Below are 22,869 nucleotides of genomic sequence, written 5' to 3'. Positions count from 1 at the left end.
ATGATGGTGTGATTGTAGCTTGGGAAGGGGAACCCCACAAAGTGTGATTTGAAAGGCTTGAGCATGACTTAGGGGGGGCCTAGGTGAACTGGCAGGCTTGGGCCAGACTTGAGAGAAGCCTGTGAACTTGTGATTAAAGAAGAAACATTGCAGGCCTGAGACCGACAGACAAGTGACTTTTTGTGGAAGACCAAGTGGACCCTGGTCCACGAAACAAGCTGCATTCTTGTGTCCGAAGCCAGAGTGTCGCAAGGTCCAAGTGTGCTGCCTTGCCCCATGCTACAAAACGTGGGGAAGAGTTTACTCGGCCATACTGGCATTTCTTTTGAACACTGATTTTCCTTTTTGCATTATACATTCCCTTTACATATTTATTATATTAGAAAGAGGGCAGGCATTAGGTTTTATTCGTATAGGCCATTTTATTTTGACAAAGGACTGACTAGGACTTTTTGTTTGATGGTTGAGAATACTCCCATCTTAGTTGTAGGGCAAAATAGGAGTTTTCCAACCCCCTTTAATCCATCAATAAAGGTTTTGAAACGTGTAGCTCTTGTCAGTGTCTACTTGTGATACCATGCTTCCCTCACAGGTCCTTATTAGGTTTGGGGATCAGTGTCATTTTAGCTTCTTCCATTGACTTTGAGACGCGGCCTGTCTCTCACATGGTTGAAATGAGTGATGAGGTGAGAGATCAGGGTCCTAGCAAAGGTCTTGTAGAATATTGTGTTAAATCCTTCTGGCCCGGGGATGTATTACTAGGTAGTGTCTTTAAAAAAAAAAAAAAAAAAAACTTGATTTAGTACTGGCACTGACACATTACGGGAAACATTTGTTCAGAAAGGGGTATTACATTTCATGGTTATAGCAAGAGTCATCTTTTGACATATTTTACATAATGCAGGGAATAAAATATTAGGAAGGGGGCGGAAGAGGGTGGAGGGGGTAGGAAAAATAGGGCACATCATACAACGTTATACAGTTAGATTTGATGTATTATCAGCTCCTTCCTCTACTTCTGCCGCACGGAAATATGCCCTGAAGGGGGCCCATGTGTCTTTAGGTCTAGACGTAGATAGAACCTCTCGTACATATGCCTCTTCACTTTCTTGTGTGTGGATTAGATCAAGTAACCAACTTTTGTGAGTGGGGGGGTTCCTTTGATTTCCATTTTCTAAGGATACTTTGTTTAGTCACTGCTCCCCCCACAGCAAATAGTCTGCATGCTTTAACTGAAGCCTTGCCGATATCTCCCAGGAGGTATTTCTGGGGTGTGGGAGGAATATTAATGTTTAAAATGTCCTCCATGGTGTCTGCCACTTCTGTTCAGAATCGCTTAATTGGCGGGCATTCCCAGTACATATGGATGGCCGTTGCTTCGGTTGTGTTTGTATTTGTTTTATTTGTATAGCGCAGACCAGGCCCAAGGGCAACCGGGCGCATATCTTAGTGGAGCATTACATTACAGGTAGTGGAGCATTACATTACAGGTAGTGGAACATTACATTACTGTAGTAAACATATCATCATAGAAGTCACAACAGGTACACAGAGTATACAGATGACGTTACAAATCAAGGTAATAATCAGAGCAGAACAGAGCTAGGTCCCAGAAGGCCCGTCCAGACAGAAGAGCGGTTGTTAGTGGGATGTAGTTAACCAGAGCTTGGCTTTGTTTGAATTGGTTAAAGGAGGGTAGCGTTCTAATCATGAATGGTACAGTGTTCCAAAGCTTGGCTGCCAGGACAGGGAAGCTAGCGCCCCCAGCCGAATGAAGCTTGAATCTAGGGATCACAAGACCTTGGGTTTGTGCAGATCTGAGTGCACGTACTGGAGTATATTGAGAGAATCGCGAGGCTAGGTATGAGGGGGCCTGGTGGTTAACACATTTGTATGTGAGGGCCAGTACTTTCAGGGAGATCCTTTGGGCAACAGAGCCAGTTGAGGTTCTTCCTGGTTTCTGAGATGTGGGCTGATCGGGGGATGTTAAGGGCTGCTCTAATGGCATTGTTTTGGGTCGTCTGAAGTTTGTTGAGATAACCCTGGTTAGTGGCTTGGTACAGTGCATTGCAGTAGTCCAATTTCGACATAACCAGGGTACTGGTCAAGGTAATGCAATTCTGGCCAGTAAGGAATGGGCGGCAGGCCGAGATCAATTTGCAGGTGTATGCAGACGTAGCGGCAACTGCATTGGTTTGTCTGGTGTGAGTGTCAAGGAGGCGTCGGAGTATATACCCAGAGTTTTTGGTGTCTTTAGATACTTTAATCAGATTACCGTCAATGTTAAAGAAGCCGAACAGGGGACTCGGTTTGTTAAGTCTCTGTTGCGTGCCTGAGATGAGAAGCTCAGTCTTGTCATCGTTGAGGCATAGTTCGTGCTGGGCCATCCAGGCTTGTATGACAAGGTAGATGTCATTAAGGGCTTTAGAGTCAGTAATGTCGTCACCAGTGATGGGTATGAGTATCTGGGTGTCATCAGCGTAATTCGTGTAGGTGACGCCCAGATAGTCAAGCACATCAAATAGAGGTTTGGTGAAGACCTTGTAGAGGGGTGGGGAGACACAGGATCCTTGCGGGACTCCACACGGGACTGGTGTGGGATCGGCCGATGCAGTGGGGGAGAAAACTCATGTGCCTGTTGTCAAGGAATGACCTAATCCAGTTGGAAGTGTTGTCAGAGAAGTGGCCGCTGACTTCAAGTGGCGACAAAGTATTTGGTGATTGACCAAATCAAAAGCCGCTGATAGGTCCAGAAGTAGAAGGGCCAGTTTACCGTTGTCTTTAAGGTCCTCAATTTGGGTTTTGAGATCAAGTAAAGCTGTTTCAGTCCCGTGCATAGGTCTGAAGCCGGATTGGCTTGAGCCGAGGAGGTTATTGGTCTCTAAGTAGTTCTTGATCTGCAGGTATGCTGCTCTGTCACGTATTTTGAGTAGGAACGGTACGGTGGTAATCGGTCTGTAGTTAGTTGGTGTTTCAGGGTCTAGAGTCCGTTTTTTTAGGAGGAGGATAACCCACGCGTCCTTTAAGTTGTTGGGTACCGTACCAGTTAGGAATGAAGAGTTAATGAAGGTGGATATGAAAGGAGCGAGGTCATGTGCTGCTGCCTTAATGTTAGATGCTGGGCAAGTCACCTTGGCAGTTAGAGGGTTTTAAATTGCGAATGTTTTCGACCTCAAGGATGGTGAGTGGGGTGAAGCTAAAGGGGGTGTGAGTAAAAGAGGCCGTCAGAGTATTGGAGGATTTAGTGGGGGGGTTGGTGAGTAAGGTAGTTTGTTTGGCATTCATTTTCAATTGCAAGGTGGTGATTTTGTTGAGGAGAGCGTTTTGGAGGTTACACCATTTACTGTCTTTAATGCAGGTGTCGGGCGCAGGGGATGGGGATTCTTTTTTTGGCTTGTAGAATCGCTTCTTTAGAATTGTGGGTGGTGGTGATGAGGCGATCTTTGTTAGTCACAAGGGTGGCTCTTCCAGAGTGATTCAGCCTTACGTTTTTCTTTGCGTAAAGTTCTTAACTGCGGGGTGAACCAAGAGTTCAAGTGGGCTTGTTTGGCTTTCCGTAGTTTGAGTGGTGCTATTTTGTCAATGGCTTTAAGCAGTGTTTGATTGAAGATATCTACTAAGACTGTGGGGTCGTTATGTCGGGACACGCATTTATTCAAGATGGGAAGGATGAGTGGGAGGAGTTTATCCTTGGTGATGTCTTTTTTATTTCTTGTGGGAATGGCTGGAGCTATCGTGGGAGTAGTGAGAGGGTTGGTCGCTGGTAAGTGGAAGATGATGATGATGATGATGTGGTGGTCGGACCAGGCACAAGCGTAGTTGGAAGTTATGGATGTGTTGCAATTAAGGTCAGTGATCCAGTCGAGCGTCCTGCACTTAATATGGGTAGGTTCGTCAATGCGTTGTTGGAAGCCTAAGTTAACTAATGTGGTAGCGACCTCAGAGGCCAGGTGATCCTTGGTGTCGAGAAGGCCCAGGTTAAGGTCACCTAGAAGCAATACCTGAGTTGGGTTTGGTATTGACGGTCAAGATGGCCGTGATGTCATCTATGAAGGAGCCTAATGGTCCAGCAGGTCTATAAGATAAGGTGGAGAGTAGCAGTGTTAGTTGGGGATAGGGTGAGTTTCACCGAGAGGGATTCTGCGGAACTGAGCTCAGTGTTGGGGATGATTCTGAGTGTAATGTTATTTCTGTGTATGAATGCGACTCCACCTCCTTTGGAAGTTGATTGACGGTCCGCTCTAATGATAGTAGCCGTTGGGGATGGCAAGGAGTGGGCCAGAGGCTGCGTGTAACCAAGTTTCAGTAATGGCTATGAAATCAAGGTTTTGAGTGGTAATGAGGTCGGAGATGTCCAACGCGTGGGCTGTGATGGATCTAGCATTGATGAGGGCACCCTTGAGTTCTTTGGCGGAAATGGTGCTGAGGGATGGTGGTGACTTCTGTGTAGTATTGATATTATGTGTGTGCTGAGTGCCAGAGGCGCAAAGGGCACGAGGCAATCTGGATCCAAGTCTAAGATTCCTGACTTGGAGCGTGCACGGTTGATTGGGTGTAGGTTTGGTGGCGAAGTGTTGGAGCCATAGGGCAGGGTCATTGAGGTATGGGTTACTAGTGGGCATTGTGGGAGAGTGTGGGGTGGAGTGACGAGGGTCAGTCTTAGTGGTGCTAGAAGTGGGGGGACAAAGCAATGTGGCAATGAAGAACCCTACGAGGGTAGCAAGAATGAGGTGGCTAACAGGTGGAAGTGGTCGCATATCGTGATCCAGGTGACCTAACCGTCTTTGCGCTGAGGTGGGTGTGCACTGGAAGGTACGTAGAGGGGTTCTGCGCTGGGCAAAGGTGGGATCGGCCAGGAAGTGGCAGTCCAGATATAGTTTGCTGGGTAGGTACATGTGCAAGATGCAATCAATGACTCAAAGGCAGAGATGCAGCTAATCTGACTCTTAAGTTTGACCCAGCCAAACCGAAGGCATAACCTAAATGTTACATTTAGGGTATGCCTGCGGTTTGGTTGGGTCAAACTTGGAGATTTGCTTGGGTGTAATGTGTAGTTGATTCAACATCTTGAATTGGATAAGTCTAAAATTTGCACATAGGGATATGTTTGTGTGTTTGCAATAGTTCGCCCACTGTTGTGCATTTATTTGTATGTTCAAATCTTTTTCCCCACTTGACTCTCATTTCGTTCTTGGATGGAGTGTTGGATTGGGTGATTCTGTGTAGGCTGGACACGCTGCCTGTGAAGCCTTCCTCTGTCAGGATTTCTGATAGAAGTTTGTGGACTGGTGGTGCAAACTAGGTAGTGTCTTAATAACCTCCCTAACCTCCTCTTCTGATATCTTCCAACCCTTCCCTTGCTTCATTTTCCACTCTGGGCAAATTAATCTTACTGAGATTCTCCCTGAACCCCCCCCCCCCTCTCTCTTGTTGCGAGCTTCCCCTCTGCTCCTGTCCATATCCACCGACCAGGCCAGGTTGAAGTCTCCCATCTTTGCAACTTGCCCCTTTGCAAACCCCTCCAGTGTCACTAATAGTTCCCGTAAGGAGGTTTCCTGGGCCACATTAGGGGCATATACTGAGACTATTGTGTATCTCGTCCATTCCAACTCCCCTACTAGCATAATGTATCTACCCCCTCTGTCTTCTTTTGACTCGGCTACCCTTATGTCCACCCCGTCTGAGGGCTAGTGCTACCCCTTTCGTTTTGTTGGGGGAGGGGTGGGCAGAGGCCTGGTAGATACTGGAGAAGCTCCTCAGGCAGAGCCTACCCTGTCCCTCTTAGGTGGTGAGACTCTTGAATAGCTAAAATGTTGGTGCCCCTACGCCTAGTAAATTGCTCCAGTGTCTTCCTTTCTGAGTGGGGAGTCCAGCCCCCTCACATTATGGGTTGCCCATTTGAAGGTGTCCAGTGACTGGGTTTATCCCATGGCACCCTCGTTCCACCTGTTGGAACCGGATGCCATTATCTTGAGCCTTCCCTTTTCCCCTGCCTACCGACCCTTCCCCCTTCCTGAGTCACCACTGGGCTATACATGCCTTTGTGCCACTAACCCACACCCCCTCCATGCCATTACCCCACCCCCCCACATCCCCCTTTCCCTAACAATGACCCCGGATTCACGTTCCCCGCAACTCTACCTTCTCTCCCCAGTTCACCTTGGACTTGATTGCCTCACCAGCATCCAAGTGAGTTGCCCTCCTGGCCCCCCAGTGCTTTGAAACATGCGCTTAGTTCCCACCACCCTTATGAGAACCTGCTTCTGTTTGCCTCCTTGGTTCCTAAGCCCTCCCTGGCGCTATCCCCTCCGGCCAACTCCTTTGTAGCTTTGGGTTGGGGCCCACATAATGGGGCCTTCCAACTGCGTCGGCACCCCCTGCTGACCATTGCCTGGGCTTCTGTGTCGTTCGGTTGTCTCTTGCTCCACCCGTGAATCTTGTTCCACTTGCAGTACACTGCTCCCTTGTTGGAGGTCGTTGGGTGCTTCTGGGTGCCCTCCCAATTAAACAGTCCAAATGGAAAAGTCTATTTGTATCTGATGCCCAGAGCGGCCTGTTCACGCACCACCGGACCCATTCTTCTCTGCTTAAGTAGTGTGCTCCCTGCCAGGTCTTGATATAGGTGGATGGTGGAGCAGTGAATGGATAGTGGTTCATTCATTCTAGCTGCTCGAAGCACTGCTTCTTTCTGACGGTATCTTGTGTACGCTGCTAGAAGTCCCTGGGTCTGCGTGGAGGGCACCCCAGGGTCTTGCCCGTTCTGTGAACATGGTCCAGGCCCACCTCCTCTGAACTTGTTTCTCCCAGATTCTCTGCAGTTATTTGTTGAACCTGGCTTTTCATTTCTTGGTCTGATACAGTCTCCGGCAAGTCCTAGATCCGAATGTTTATCCTCCTGGACCTATTTTCCTCCATCTTTAGCTCCAGGTTTTCAATGGCCTCGCTGTACTCCTTTGTGTCCGATTCCATTTCCTGTAAGCCCCTCTCCAAGAGGTCGGTTTTCTCCCGCAGTTGGTCCACCTCTTTTCATTTCGGACAAAGCTGTGTTAAGGTCTGCCCTCGTCAGTGAAAATTGTTTGTGAAAAGCTTTGGTCAGGATGATTTGCAAGTTAATCATGTCGTTGTGCAGGTCTTGTCTTAATAAAGGTTCCCCCATCCTGAATGGTTCCCCCTACCCCGCCCTGCATGTCCTTACTCGTCACCCCTGCTTCCCTTGGCCCCCACATTGTGGGGAGGGTGCCAGCCTGCCTCACCCCCCCAACCCCAACCCCACTGTGGGAGGTCTGTGTGTTGCTTTTGCTCTGGGCTTTGACATTCAGTGTTCCCTTTTGCGGCCTAGGGGCTCCTCCTTGGAACCGAGATGTTGTGTGGACCCTTGTTTGGTACGCTCTGTATGTTCCTCTGAGTTGTTTGGGGACCCGGGCCTTAGGAGACCACCCTCCACCCTTTGGGAGAGCAATTCCTTGTCCGAATGTTTGATATGGTTCTCCTTTCTGACTACAGTGTTAAGGCCTCCCCTCCACCGCTTGGAGTGGCTCCCCAGCTGCTGCTGAGATGCAGCCCGGCTCATTCGCTCCCCTGCTGGTTGCTTTTTCTGTGTCTGGGATCTCCTCTGTCCACACTTACTCACTCTACTTGCTGGAGGACAGGGGCAGAACACTGGTAGCCAGGCCCCCAGCTGGCTATACTTCTTTTATTCTTTTTACCATTAAGGGCTCCCACTCTCACCTCCAGCAGAGCTGTCGGGGTCTTTTCAGCGGGGTCCCGATTGGCGCTGCCCCCCACCGCGACTCTCCCTCCGTTGCCAGGGGGCTGGAGCGGCGACAGCTAGATCCTTGCCTCCCCAGTTGGTTGGGGCTTTTTATTCTCTGGTTCTCCGCAGGGTGTGGGCTGCACAGCGGCTCACAGTGAGGGGCGCGCAGGACCTCTGTTCTCACGTTCGGGGTGTTGGATCCTTTTCTCACGCAGGGGGGATGAAGGGGGATGTCTGGGACCTCTTCACTGCTCCTTGCCAGGGTCAAACTTGGTTCCACTCCATGGTTTCCCCCCTCCCAGTATACTGCAGCCTCTTGTCGTGGGAGGCCCCGCTGTGGTGTCTTGGGTCGGGTTGGAGCCGGCTGATCTGCTCTGCCCCCACCGAACTCTCCACAGGTCCCTCCTCTGTGCCGCGTGGTGTTTCGTTGTACACCCGGTCCATGGCTCACTCCTCCTTCCATGCAGGTCTCGACTAGCCCGTAAGTAGGGCCGCTCCTTCCGAGCTATTCTGCAGTTTGCTGGCTTCCCTTGAGAGTTCAGGGCGGTGGAAACGCCAACTATTCATAATGGCAGCTCGGAGCGGCTGTGAACACGGTCATCTACTGTCGGCGGCCATCTTGTATCCTTGTTGTATGCACTTTTGAATGCTGAAATAAGTGCCTTTAAATCTTGAATGAACTGAAAGTGGTATCATGCCTGAAACAGATGATTTTCAATTTTTTTTTTTATATGAAGCATTTCTGAATGCTGCACAGAGCTAAAGCAAGCAATGTGCATGACTGAATGGAATGAAAGCAGGGTGGTACAAGTGACATATACCACTGAGTGAACTGGTTGAAAATGTTGGCAAAGCAAATAGAATCCCAAGAAGGTGATGAAAAGAGAAACAAGTTTTGACACAAGCGAAGTGTTAAAGGAACTGCAGATTAAGAAGAAACCTGTATGGGCAAGAGCCAAAATAGTACAGAATATGTAACCAAGTGAATGGGGGGCAAAACTAACCACAGCAAAGTTTTGCAAGAGTAGATCTTCACTGTCCAGGGGAAGCAGGAGGCAATTGTTAATGAGGAGTAAGGGTATCAGTTATGGACCTATGATGGGTGGACAGTGTGGTCCGACAACTGAGCCTAGACGGATTGGCCCTTTTGGAAAAGCCAATGAAAGTAAATATAAGGAAGGTTGTGTTTTGCTATAGATGATCAAGTGGTTTTGAACTCAAGAGACAGAGCTATTTCGGTGAACCAGTAAAGAGTACCGATGACAAGAGTTAGAAAGTGTTCCAGGGAATTGTTAATTTTGAAAAACTGCAAGATTTGAACTCCTGAAGTAGGGAACCCTGAAGTGAAGCCGATTACAAGCCAAGAGCTGGAAGAAGCTCAGAACTGTTCATTTTGAGGCTGACATCCTTACACGTCGTATTCATTTAATTGGGAGGGCATGTGTAGATTTTGGACACAGACTAACTTTTGATTTGGACTTCCTGACAGACTATCCTTGGTTTTCTTTAGGTAGGTGTGAGAAACCTGAGGGTATTCTCGTTCGTAAACCCCTGGATCCTGATCGCAGGTAGCCAGGGAAAGGCCATCGCTCTTGGATCCCGACCCTGGCGGTGGAGAAGCGAGGGAGGATCACCTGATAGGGTCCACTGAGTTTGGGAGTGTGGTACCCTCAGGCGAGACATGGTGTCCCCCTTTCCCTAACAATGACCTACCTAACCCCCTCCTGCCCCCCCGACCTTTATGGGCTACTACAAAACTGCTCCCATCATTTCCCCACATTTGACAGTTCAATGTACTGGTACGAAGAAGAGGAGACTGAGTAGTAAACACTATACCTTCCTTTTACCACTCTTACTGGGACGAAGATGATGCCTACAGAGTCAGACATATCCCTTTAATTATAGTCTAGCTAATCGAAGTACAAATACACACACCTGCTACCTATTAACTGGTTGCAGGTGTATAAAATGAGTGTTGGGAAAGGAGAAATGCTCGCAATAGGGTGGCTGCGTGGGGGAGACCAGCAGAGGAACCCTCATGTATGGAGGCCGCGGTAGAGAGACCAGCGCAGGAGCCAGGTTGCCGGCAGAGACCCCCAAATAACTTGTGTTGCCCAAGACATGTAGGTCGTGTTGTGGCACAGGTGTGGGAGCCTCCATCGTGTTGCGAGAGCGGGAGAAGCAAGGAGAGGACGCTGTCCGTGTCCGGAGAGAAGCCTCTCCCGAGGGCCAGCGTGCATGGAAAACTGCCCAGCAGGCGAGTAGGGCTCGCATCAGAAGGTCCGCTGCCCTTGTGAACAGAGGAGCTGCGACGGCTGTCGAAGGGAGGTGCCATAGCCAGTGAGAGTGAAACTGAATACTTGGGCGCTCCAAACAGACCGGAATTGGTTAGTCTTTGAAACAAGTACACTATATGCCTATTGAATGCCGAACCAAGCAGAAACCTGAAATTACAAATGCATTCTAAATACCGAAACTGCATGAAAACTTACAATTGAGCATAACGGATGCATCTTCATTACCGAACTGAATGGAACCTTCAAATTAAGCCTAAAGAATGCATTTTTAACACCAAACTGAATGAAAATATGAAATTAAACATAATAAAAGTAAATTGAATACCAAACTGAAACCATGAGATTAGATGCATTGAATACGGAATACACCAAAAACGTTATGAACAAAGTGAACCTTGATAGACAATTAACGTGCCCATGTGAAAATAAACTACGTAAAAAGGGTGGCACAGAAGGTAGGACAGGAATAAAATCCCACCAAGGTGACATTTTATGAATGAATGCAATGCGGCAAGGCCACAGACTGGCGATAGGTGTGTGACGAATGGCGGCAGATTCACGAGGTTGACAAGGTGAAGCCAAAGAAGTGTTAACTTGCACATAATGCCAATAGACCAACTAAGTAGAGTTAAGTGAACGTGACTTGGTACACAGGGTGAGGAGCTGATCCTGGTTGCGCGACCTGTGATGGTTGAACCGTGTGGTCTGGCAACTGCGCCCAGACCAGTGAGCCCTGAATGAGTTGTGAAACAAACCAAGGAGAAATATTGTGAATAAACTGGTGAAGCCAACCAGTAGGAGAATCCCGTTGACTTAGAGTTTTGTTGCACTTATTGAAAGACTAAAATAAATCTGGCCATTTGAAGTCTTGGCAAAGGGCACCCCGAGACTTGGGGAACTGTACATGTGTATTTGTTTATTTGTATAGCGTGCCTGGCCCAAAGCCATCTGGGCGCATTTCTTAAGGTTACAGTTACGTAAAGATATTTACATACAGTAGATATTTACAATGGTATTCCGCAGGATAGCATATCACCCAGCAAAGCAGGGGTCAAATTGTCAAATGTTGGCTCTAGTGGTCTTGTGCTACAAGCAAGATTTTGGCTTGATTTTTGAATGAGTGGAATGAGGGTTCTGATCTGAGTGGGCTAGGTCGGGTGTTACAAAGCCTGGCTGCGAGCACCGGGGAGCTACAGCCCCCTGCTATCTGAAGCTTGAACCTATGTAATAGTAGGCAGTGTCTTTGGGCTGCTCTGAGGTCGATCAGAGGTGTTGCACATTAATCTATTGGACAAGTATTTCGGTACCTGATTGGCCAGGCATTTGTGCGGAAGTGACAATGATTTGAGGGAGCTTCTTTGGGTGACCGATAGCCAGTGTAGGCTACGTCTCGTATTAGAGATGTGATGAGTTCTAGGGCTATTTAGGCCCTAATGGCATTGTTTCTGTTTTACTTGTGATGTATTTAAGTTACCTTGGCTAGTCCCTAGATCAAGTGCATTGCAATAGTCAAGTTTTGACATAAGGCTTCTAGCCAAGGTAGTGCAGTTTGCGGTAGTCCGGAATGGTTGACAGGCGGTGATAAATTTACACATGTATGCCGTAGAAGAGATTATTGCATTAGTTTGCCTCGTTAAAGATAGAGTGGAATCTAGATATATGCCAAGGGTTTGTGTCGCTAGATACCTTTATGGTGTTGCTATCAATGGTGAAAGTTAAAGGCCGGTTCTAATTTATTTAATCTGAGATCCTAGGAGGAGTAGCTCTGACTTATTGTCATTAAGACGGAGCCTGTGTTGTGCCATCCAAGCCCGGATGACCAGATGGACGTCGTTTAGAGCTTTGGAGCCTGCTTTATGATCTCCAGTGATAGGGAGGAGTATTTGGGTGTCATCTGCATAATTAGTTTAGGTAACACCCAAATAGTCAAGAATATCGAAGAGGAGTTCTGTGAACACATAGAGTGTAGGTGAAACACAAGATCCTTGGGGAACCATGCATAACACTGGTGATGGTTCAGCAGAGGCCAGGGGGAGAAGACCCTCGTAGATCTATTCTCCAGGGAAGATCTGATCCAGGAGGTGGCTTTGTCAGAGAAGTTGGCTGTGGATTTAAGGTTTTGGCAAAGTATTTGATTTTCGACCAGATCAAATGCCGCTGATAAGCCAAGCGGGGGGGTGGGGGGGGGTGGGCATCTTGCCGTTACCTTTGAGGTCTTTGATTTTGGGTTTTTAAATCAATTAAGGCAGTTTCAGTTCCGTGCCTGGATCGGAAGGCAGATTGTTGGATTCTAGATAGTCCTGGATCTGCAGATAAGCTGCTCTGTCCAGGATTTTAAGTAAAAAAAGGGACGATGGTGATGGGCCTGTAATTAGTGGCGGTGTTGGGGTCTAATGAAGGTTTTTCTGTAGGGTGCGGACCCAAGCATCTTTGAGGTTGTTTGGTTCTATGCCTGTGTTAAAAAATGCATTTATTGGGGCGTTGATGAATGGTGCGATATCATTAGAAGCCTCCTCAATGATGGGGCCTGGGCATGCGTCACCCTGACAGTTGGAGGGTTTAAGTTTGAGGATGTTTTCTACCTTTTTGGTGGCGAGAAGTTAAAAGGTTTGTACGTATGCTTGTAGGGGTCAGCGCCTCTGGTAGGAATACTACGTCGTGAGTTCCTGGATATACAGCTTTTTTTGGTATTAATTTTGGTTTGTAGCGTGATTTTATCTTGGAGTGCACTTTGAATATTGGCACCCCATATGCTATCTTTGACACAGGTATATCGTGGGGGAGCTGATGGTGATTCAAGTTCTTTAAGGATTAGCTTGTGAGATCCAATTGTTAGAAGTGTCTTTTGGCTTGGAAGATTGCCTCTTTGTAATTCAAGGATGCTAGTGTAAGGCTGTCCTTATTTACGGCAGAAGGTAGGCTTTTCCATCGGGCTCCTGCAGTTCTTTTCTCCTTGCGTAGTATTCTAAGCTGTGGCGTGAACCAAGAGTAGAGGTGTGCACGTGGTTTGGGTTTTCGTAATTTCATTGGGGCTATGGAATTAATGGCTTTAAGTATAGTTTGATTATAGACATCGACTAGTGCCGTGGGGTCAGTACACAAATCAGTGGCATTATTTAGTATAGGTAGTATTAGGGGGAGCAGTTTCTCACTCGTTATGTCCTTTTTGCTTCTCGTGCTAATAGATGGTGCAATGTTTAGGTTGGGACAGAGGATGTCAGATTTGATGAGTTATGTGATGATCTGACCAAGCACATGGTGAATTAGACACTATATTGCTGCAGTTAAGATCAACCAGCCAATCGAGGGTTCTTCCCTTAATGTGGATGGGTTCATGGATGCGATGGGTGAAACCCAAATCTGTTATAGTGCTAGCAATGTCTAGCGCTTTGTGGTCCTTGGCATCTTGGAAGCCAAGATGAAGGTCACCTAATAAAATTATTTGTGAGTTAGGCTTAGTATTGGCTGATAGGAGGGAGGTAATGTCTTCTGCAAAGGGGAAAATTGGTCCAGGTGGCCTGTAGAGGTGGTGTATGGTAATGGTTTGAGTGGCTGATGTAGGAATCCTGATGGACAGTAATTCAGCTGATGGGATATGCTGATTTGCAATAGGTCTAAGGCCTAAAGAGCTTCTAGAGATAAAGACGCTGCAGCCTTTGGATTGGTGAGTCTGGGGAGGGAGAGGGGAGGGAGCTGCGTGTAGCCAGGTCTCAGTAATGGCTAAGAATCTAGGTCCTGAACTGTGTTGTAGTCTACAGTGCCAGAGCATGTGCAGAGATTTACCTTGCGTTGATTAATGCACCCTTAATAGGGGTGGCTTTGTCGGGGGTTCGAGTAGTTGGTGGTAAAAGGAACCATTGGTATGGTGTTCTTGGGCGTTGTTGTCTTAAGGATGTCTGTATGTTTGAACAAGGTTTTTTGGCAATAGGGGTGTGGTTATTTACTTGTGGGACTGAAAATGGGAATCTGGACCCTAATCTGAAGGTCTTAAGATGCAAGGCGCAGGGTTGGTTGGTTGTAGGTTTGGTAGCAAAGTGTTCCAACCATAAGGCTGGCGAGTTCAGGTAAGGGTGAGGTGGGAACACAGTAGAGGCGGGAGTGGTACTAGTGCTGAGTCGGGGTCAGGAAGGTAGGAGGAATACACGCTGGCGGCGGGCAGCTAAGACTCATGGTAGGTGTTTCACAGGACATTTTGGTCATATGAATCGGTACCTTAGTGTGCAACGTTAGTATGTCCCTGCTATAGCTTGGCAGGGTCCGGGCTTGCGTTAGTAAGGTGCAGCGTATCAGTAGTATATGGTGCATTATGTAGGGCACATACATAGTGAGGTGCTGCCTTGGTATTCGATGAGGAACTAAGGCGCTCAGGCTAATGTTAAGCGAGGAGTAACTGGGCAGTAGGTAAATCGGGCACTTGGAACCTGTGGTGCAACTAGTACATACAGCACCCTATTCATAGTGTATGACCTAAAATACAATATCGGTAGTTCAGAGTAATTGGTGGCATGCGCACTTAATAGCCACAAATTTGCTAGTTGGGAGTGCAGGAGGCCGCGATGCACTTGGGTATGAAGCACAGAAAAGCATTTGGGTCTAGATCAGGCCAGTTGCAATACTGCAAATTAGATATGGCATGCATCAATGGGGGCAATCCAGCTAGAATGACACCGTTGGATATAGCGCACAACAGAGGCACAGATCAATTCAATGGGGCAGTTTGAGTAGAATGGCACAGTTACATATGGCCTACCAGGAATGACTGCAAATCAGATCGGCAATGATAGTTACAGTACATGTTGTCATGAGGGCGAAACCTCAAGACCCCTTTACTTTGTGAACTGGGTTGCTTGGGACTTGATGAAGGGACCCCAAGGATTATTTGGAACTGTGTGGCCTTGAATGTGAAGAAGGTAATCTTGATACTTTTTGTGGGACTTTATTGCATTTGGGGAAGGGACACTGAAAGAAAGCTGAGAGTGGAATGAAGATCAGACTTTGAGTTGAACACTGTTTATTTTGTTAGTAACATCCCTTCACATTGGTTAGCGTTAATTGTGAGGGCAAGAATAGGTTTTGGACACAGATGGATTTTAAAGTTGAACTCTTTGACTCAGACATTCCTTTGTTTTGTTCAGGAAGGGAACACCCACCTCCCCCACCCCTTTAGTATGGGGCAAGTTAGCAACCATCCTGACGTTTAAGTTAAAAGATTTCTTTTATTTGAACTTGAAGTCTGTGTCTTGCTTCATGATGCCTTCACATAGGGAAATCCCACCTTAACATGGGGCAAGTTCGGCCTTAATCCATCCTGACCGTTAAAATACATTTTAAGAAAACTTGAACCCGTTGTTTGTGTCTGACTCATGATGCCTTCACAGTCCCAAAGTTCTCTTGTGCTTGATCTCCGCTAAATGCTTAGTCAATGGAAATTTAAGCCCAGATTTGTGATGTTTTGCCCTTTGACATGATTCAAAACATTTCAGGTAAATGCCTCTTTCGAATGGATTGTGTCCGCCCACGTATTCCTTATCTTTGATATTTCCACTATCCTGCTTTGCTGCTTCGGAAATTTCGTTTTCAGCAGGGAGCGCTGTGCGTCGATGCCTATCGACTTGATGTCACTCGGAGGCCTCCGTCTGTCGACGTCACTGAAGGTATATGTAGCACGCACGGCACCCGTTGGATTCAGTTCAGTTTTTCTGGGCTTACTCTTTGGATACAGTACGCTTCGTTCCTTGAGAGGAAAATCTTTGGTAGTTTCTTTGAGTAAAATCATTATTCTTCGTGTGAATTTGTGAAGAATGGCTTAGTCTTCGGTGTCTTCCACTCTCAAGTCAGGTTTTAAGAAATGCTGTGACTGTGGTGCGAAGATGTTATGGACCCCCATAGGATCTGTCTTATGGTGTCTGGGGTCGACTCATCTGTCACCTGAGTGAGAGGACTGCCTGTCTATGAAATCGAAAGCCCTCAGAGCTTGGAGGGAAGCTTGCAGCAGGTAGGACCCAAAGAATCCCCTTCGACTTTGTTGAAAAACGAAACTTCGGACAAGTCCAGTTTCTCCTCGTCGCAAAAAGCTATCACGTAGTGGTTCACACCACTCGTCTAGACATGGAAAGAAACGGCACCATAGATCGTCATCTTGCTCGTCTTCCAGTTCCTCACTGGAATGTTGCCCCACTAAATCTGCCTCACTGGCCCAGTGGGAAGAGTTAAGATGACAAATGTTAAAGGTGTTTGAGAACGTGGCCTTGTCCCCCTCGACTACACCCAAAAGCCATGCTCCGGTCGAAAGACCTCTTTAGCACAAGAGCCGTGTATCTTTGGACCTGGTGGGCAAGACCCCTCGAGAGCGGTCGAAGGAGCCCTCGAGTCGAGGAAAAGTCCCCTCGATGACTGGGTCGTGGACGCCGAAAAACTTGACAGTCGGGGTCGAAAGGTGTGTCATCAGCACTGATAATTTGAGAAGCCATCTACGCTTCGACGCATCATGTGTCGAAGCCGTCGACAGTCACGACGATTTCGGTTCCTTTGACCACTAATGACATCTACTCCAATGGCGAAAATATATGCTCCTTTGCCCAGGTCTGACTATTTCAAGTCCCTCTCTTCTGAGGATGCAGAGGAATCTTCTGATGAAGCCAGACCTTTTGGGTTACAGTATGGAACACCATCAGTGCCTGAGGCATTAATCTCGGAGGATTCAAGAACTAAAAAACTTACAAGAATCCCTGCATGATGCTAGTGGGTTAGACACCTCACCAGAGGTAGAGTTGGAACCCAGTGACCATGCAGAAGTGACACACAGGCAATTGATGTCAAGAGTTATGGAGTATATGGGTTGGACGAGACCAATTCCAGTCTTTGAGCAAGACTATTCAACTGACTTTTTGGACGGGTGTCACAAGAGGACCCAATTGTGCCTTTCCATCATGCCTTACAAAGGTGTGTAGCTATGAACTGGGAGGCACTTGAGGTTATTCCGGCTGCCAACAAGAAGTTAACTTCAAAATACAGAGTTTCAAGCTCTGATCCTTTATACTTGTTCAAACATCCAACATGAGATCGTCTGGTGTTCAAGCTGCCACCTCCACCAGTAGGCAGAATGCCTATCCTACAATCCCTCCAGATAAGGATGACAAGCGTTGCCACGCCCTGGCCCAAAATGTTTTTTTCGGCTGGGAGTATGGCCTTGAAATGGGCTAATACTACGTGCACGTTAGCGAGGTTTATTCACACCCTTTGGCAGTGCATTTCCATGGCGGTTACCCATATCCCCACAGGGGAAGAGCGAGATGGGTTTTTAAATATTGTCAAGGATGGGAAAGATGCGATGTGCGAATCCCTCCAGACTGGTCTCGACTCTGCTGACCGTATCAGCAGAGCTAGGGCGGCAAGTACAGTGATGCGCAGGTTTGCCTGGTTGAGAAAGTCAGGGTTTGCCCCAGATATACAATCCAGATTTCTCAACATGCCCTTTGACAGCACTCATTTATTAGGAAGCAAGGCTGTTGAGATTTTGGAGAAGCATCAAACTTCTGAGGCAGCAGCCAAATCCCGACAAGCACACCCTGGAGGGGTAGGTCCTTTCGTCACTAATCCACATTTTGGAGGGGCAGAGGACATCCAGCTCAATGAGGACAAAGGATTCCCCTGCGGTGGACGGGGAAGAAGTACTAAGACTGCAACCGCAGCAGCTGCCTTACCTTCAGCCACTTCATCAGCTGCCCCAAAACCTTTTTGAGGACTTGATTCACAAAACTGCAGTGGGGGGGCAGACTGTCACAGTATCTGACAGAATGGCAGGCTATTACTGCAGATGCATCATGGGCATTGGAAACAGTTGGCCAAGGTTATTGCCTACCTTTTCTGCAAAAACCTCAGTCATCCATCGGAACAACTCTTCGAAAGTATCAGATCCGCTCCTTGGGCAGGAGAAACTAGCCCTGGAAGAGAAAGGTGCTCTAGAACCAGCACCTGTAGCGGAGAGGAACAAGGGCTGGTACTCCCCGTATTTTCTAATCCCCAAAAAGGACAGAGGATAAAGAGACTTGAACAAGTTCCTCAGGAAGGAAAAGTTCAAGATGGTAACCCTTTCTCAGATCCTTCTGGCCTTCCAGCGTCAGGATTGGATATCATCATTGGACCTTCAGGATGCTTAATTTCATGTGCCGATCCATCACAAGCACACAGTACCGGAGGTTCGCTGTTGGCGTTTCTCATGGTCCGTTTCGAGTTCTGCCATTTGGGCTGACCTCTGCCCCGAGGGTGTTCACCAAACTGATGGTGGTTGTGGCAGCAAGTCTCAAGAATGGGGATTTAACGTTTATCCCTGCCTAGACGATTGGCTGATCAGGGCCAGTTTCCCAGAACAGGCCTTGGAACATCGTGGCTACACCCGCCACTCCCTTCAGACTGGGCTTTTCCCTCATCTTCAAGAAGTCCCACATGATACCATCAGGAAGACTCCAAGTCATTGGGGCAGTCCTGGATGCATACCTGGGAAAAGCCTTGCCACCAGTGGCGAGGGCTCAAGACATTCTGCAGATGGTGACTAAATTCCAGAATGCCCAGCATCTACCGGCCTGTGATTTTCTGTGGTTGCTCGGCCTCATGGTATCCTGCATTCTTCTGGTGCCAGAGACTTGCCCGAGAATGAGATCTCTCCAATGGGCTCTCAGGACTCAGTGGTCCAAATTCTCAGGAAATATGTCAGATGCAAAGGGCCCAGAATGTGGAAGTTAGGTTAATTGGCCACTTAAGAAAAAGAGACCATGTGTCAGCTTCGTGTAGAGCTCTCCACTGGTTGATGGTGGAGGACCGGGTGAAATATAAGATAGCCTACCTTATGCATAAGTGATTCTAGGATCATGCACCAAAATATTTGAGTGCCAGGATCCATACCCCGGACTAAACGGCTCTCAAAGGGAGATGGGAGGTTCTCGGTATTTGGCCCAAAGGTATGGAACCAACTACCATTGACTATCCGTTCTTGTCCATCATTGAAAAGCTTTAGAAAAGCACTAAAAAACTTTCTATTTAAGTGAACCTGGGTGATCTATATCAGTCGCTACATGTTAATCAAGGTACAAACCATAGTTAACATCTGCCCCCGAATACAGTTTATTCTGCCTGGTGCGCGTAATAAATATTCAAAATCAGGCCTGATACAAAACCTGAGCAGAGTCTTACAGGACCTTCAATGGTGGGCCTGTTAGGAGAACATCTTGAAAGGAGAACCATTTTGGCAATCATGGCCGGAGACAACAGTACTGACGGACGCCTAGGGTGGGGAGCCCACATCAATGATCTTGCAATCAGCGGTCGTTGGTCTCCATCGGAGTCCAAACTACATATCAACCTTTTAGAGCTGAGGGCAATCAGATTAGCGCTGAAGGCCTTTCTGCCTTCTGTACATACACAGTGGCCATGTACTACCTCAACAAGAGGTGGTGTAGGGTCACTACCACTGTGCAGAGAGGCAATACAGCTCTGGTTCTGGGAAATACAAGAAGGAATCTGTCGGCAGTACACCTAGCCAGAAAGAACACGATGGCGGACACTGAGCAGGCAGAGCACAGTCTCCCACGAGTGGGAAGTAGCTCAGGAAGTCCTTCAAGAGATCTTTGCCCTTTTGGGAACCCCTCAAGTGGATCTGTTCGCAACCGGTGCCAACCAAAAGTGCGAGCTGTACTGCTCCAATTTCCCCCAAGAGGAGCTCTAGGAGACTCGTTTGTGGTGGACTGGGAATTTCCATTCCTGTATACATTTCATCCAGTCCCCGTCATACCTCGTGTAATCGGGAGCTTGAAAAAGTTCAGGAAATCCATGATCTTAGTGGCTCCGGATTGTGCCAGGAGAACGTGGTACCTGGACCTTCTGGACATGTCCATCTGCCCTCCAATACGCCTTCCACAAAGAGAGGACCTTCACTTGCAAGAGGAGGGTCGGGTTCTCCATCCGGATAGCCGGACGCTCGGCCTTCACGCATGGTTTCTGAGAGGCTGAGATGCAAGGATTGCGTCCTCCCGGACAACGTAATGGAGATTTTGCTTTCGGCCAGAAGGCCAGCAATAAATCCTTTTTACCGCTGCCGTTGGAGAACGTTCTGCAGCTGGTGTAGAGATAAGAATGTTGACCCATTTACATGTAATATACACATGGTGTTTTTTTATTTTATTATATCTTGCCAATCTGGGGCTCCAAATTGGTACCATCAAGGGATACATGGCGGCGCTTTGTTTTTAAGCTCATTTCGGAAGTTTATTTTTTTAAAATACTTAATACCATTTTTAAAGAGTCTGACAAATGTTTTCCTTTCAGTTCCTTTTCAAGTCCCAGTTTGGGATCTCAAATTAGTGTAAGTTTATGATGGGGGCTCCTTTCTAGCCATTACACTCCTGTCCTTTAAGGCTACTAACCCTAAAAATCATCTTTTTAGTAGCTATTACATCTGCCCAAAGGGTGAGTGAGCTACAGGTTTTATTCTGCAAGCATCTTTACACTGTCTTTTACAAAGACAAAGTGATGTTGAAAGTAAAACGCACTTTCCTACCCAAAATTGTCTGAGTTTTATCTCGCACAAAAGATAACTTTACCATCTTTTTATCCTTCTCCACACCCTAAGAAGGAAGAGGAGAGACTGCACAGGCTTGACCCTAAACGTGCACTGAGCTTTTACATATCTAGGATGACCAATTATTTGTGGGCTATTCAGGTCACAAATTTGGTATGGCTATTACCAACCAAACACACTCCAGATGGATTATATTGGCTATATCAGAATGCTACAAACCGACTTGAAAAGATCCTCCAGAAGGCCTAAGGGCTCATTCAACCCAGAGGCATTGCAACTTCCTCTGCTTTACAGAGGGGAGTACCAATTCAGGAAATATGTGCGGCTGCCACTTGGTCGTCTGTACACACCTTCACTAAAGATTATAGTTTAGAGACTTTCTCAGGTCAGGAAACCTAATTTGCCAAAGCAGTGTTGCATTCCGTTCCTCACACATCCATGAAAACTCCTCCAAATACTATAAACTGCTTTGGGAGTGTATCAGAGGAGGAATACGTGGGAGGGAACAATCCATTCAAAGAACAAATTACTTACCCCTGGTAACGTTCTTTCGACTGCATGTTCCTCCCACGTATTCCTTATCGCCCCTCATATCCTACCCCGCAATAGAATTTCCCTTGCGATTACAGTCCGCGCTCTCTCAGGAGGACTAACCGTCGGGTACAAGATAAATCCTTCACTCGTAAAAACAGAACTGAAGCCAACGGGCGCCGCGTGTGCTACATATAGCTTCTGTGACGTCGACATTGAGACGGAGGCCTCCGAGGGTCATCGAGTTGACAGGCAACGATGCACAGTGCCCCCTGCTGAAAAAATGAGCAGCGAAGGTGGATATTGGAAATATCAAAGATGAGGAATACGTGGGAGGAACATCCAGTCGAAAGAACGCTACCTGGGGTAAGTAACTTGTTTTTCTCTGAGTCGGGAACACAGGAGAAGATGCATGTCTCACCCCTCTTTAAGGAGTTAATAATTTCTGCAATTTTTAACAATTCTTAAGTGCCTTTTTGAGGTGCATCCTTGGTGTGGCATTGCACCGCACTACATTGAATGATCGTCAGTTTATGTAGGTAAAGAGGTAAGATCTCTCAATGGTGTGGCAATAGCGAAGCTAATCCAGGTAGGAGTGGTAAAGTTAACAATCACATAACGTTCAAATCAAATGTCTGTCCTGTATGTGTTGTCTGACAGCTGGCATTCTACTTCAGGGCTGGTAAACATATTGGCTTTCTTTCACTGCACTAATTATGACCTTAATGCAGTGTGTGGTGATTACAATTCTAAAACAGGATTTTCAAAACCCATTGCAGCGCATTCCTTAATAGTAAATCTGGTATAGTCTTAAACCGCTCTATCTACGTCTCGATTTGCTGTGAAGCTGCTTCAGAGCAAACAATAGTGTACTCTAGAGTGGTACACCAGTCATATAACTGCTTTTCAGATTACCATTCACTTGTTGTTTGCTTTAAACTCTGATTTTCTAATGTTTTTTTCAACAGAACTTGAAGCGTTAAAGCAACGTTTCATGAAGCACTCGCTAACTAAAACCAAGCCTAAAATGGAGCGCAAGATGAATCTGAATGTTGTCCGTAAAGAAATAAGTGCCTCTGGGAACGAGGAGCTGAAACTGGACTTGGTGCCAGTGACCATTGCTGCAGAAACTCTAGAAGAAAGTACTCATGGAAAGCCAGGTATGGTGTAGGCAGATTTGTTACTCTTGGATTCAGGAGCAGAGCATGAAGTAGTCTTTCATTGGTCTTTAAACACTGGCACATGTCACCCAATCTCAAAAGGGGGGCCCGTTGATGGCTCTGCGAGTGACACACATCTCACATCTTGAAATATTAAAACAGCAGGTCAGTCAAAATGGTGTGCTTCTTTCACTGGAGAATGAGTGCCTGTCTTCGCCATGCACACTTTGGGAAGGAGAGACGCTTCATAAACAAATGACTCCGCTTGTGAGTCCAAAGCTGTATTTATTAATCCTCAGGGGGCCTGAGTTGTCCCCTCATTCAATTAGAGAAGCACATAGGCACTCTGCCCCTTCATGTGTCCAAGCCTGGAAACTAGATAGTAGGGTGTGGGGTGCCAGAGGTCTAGGGGTGTAATGGGCAATAGAATTGTTGGATTAAGATGAATGGTCTTGGGATGGAGCCAGCGAGAATATTGGCAGAGGGCAAGAACTGAAGGGTGATTGAACAGAAACAAAATATGAAAAGGTAGTGATGCAGAATCTGAGAAACAAT

General features: G+C 47.1%; 1 protein-coding gene across 1 annotated transcript in view; it reads left to right on the top strand.

Annotated features, from left to right (window-relative positions):
• CLSPN (claspin) overlaps window positions 1–22,869 on the top strand; it is a 503,683-nt gene that overhangs the window by 145,983 nt on the left and 334,831 nt on the right. Inside the window, exon 9 of the mRNA XM_069622600.1 lies at window positions 22,123–22,314. Within this exon, the coding sequence (XP_069478701.1) occupies window positions 22,123–22,314 (192 nt within the window). The remainder of the gene's footprint in view (window positions 1–22,122; window positions 22,315–22,869) is intronic.

Source organism: Ambystoma mexicanum, chromosome 11, assembly GCF_040938575.1.
Source record: "Ambystoma mexicanum isolate Mex_15411 chromosome 11, UKY_AmexF1_1, whole genome shotgun sequence".
NCBI lineage: Eukaryota > Metazoa > Chordata > Amphibia > Caudata > Ambystomatidae > Ambystoma > Ambystoma mexicanum.
Note: the sequence above shows the minus strand (reverse complement) of the source record. Positions and strands in the feature narration are given on the sequence as shown.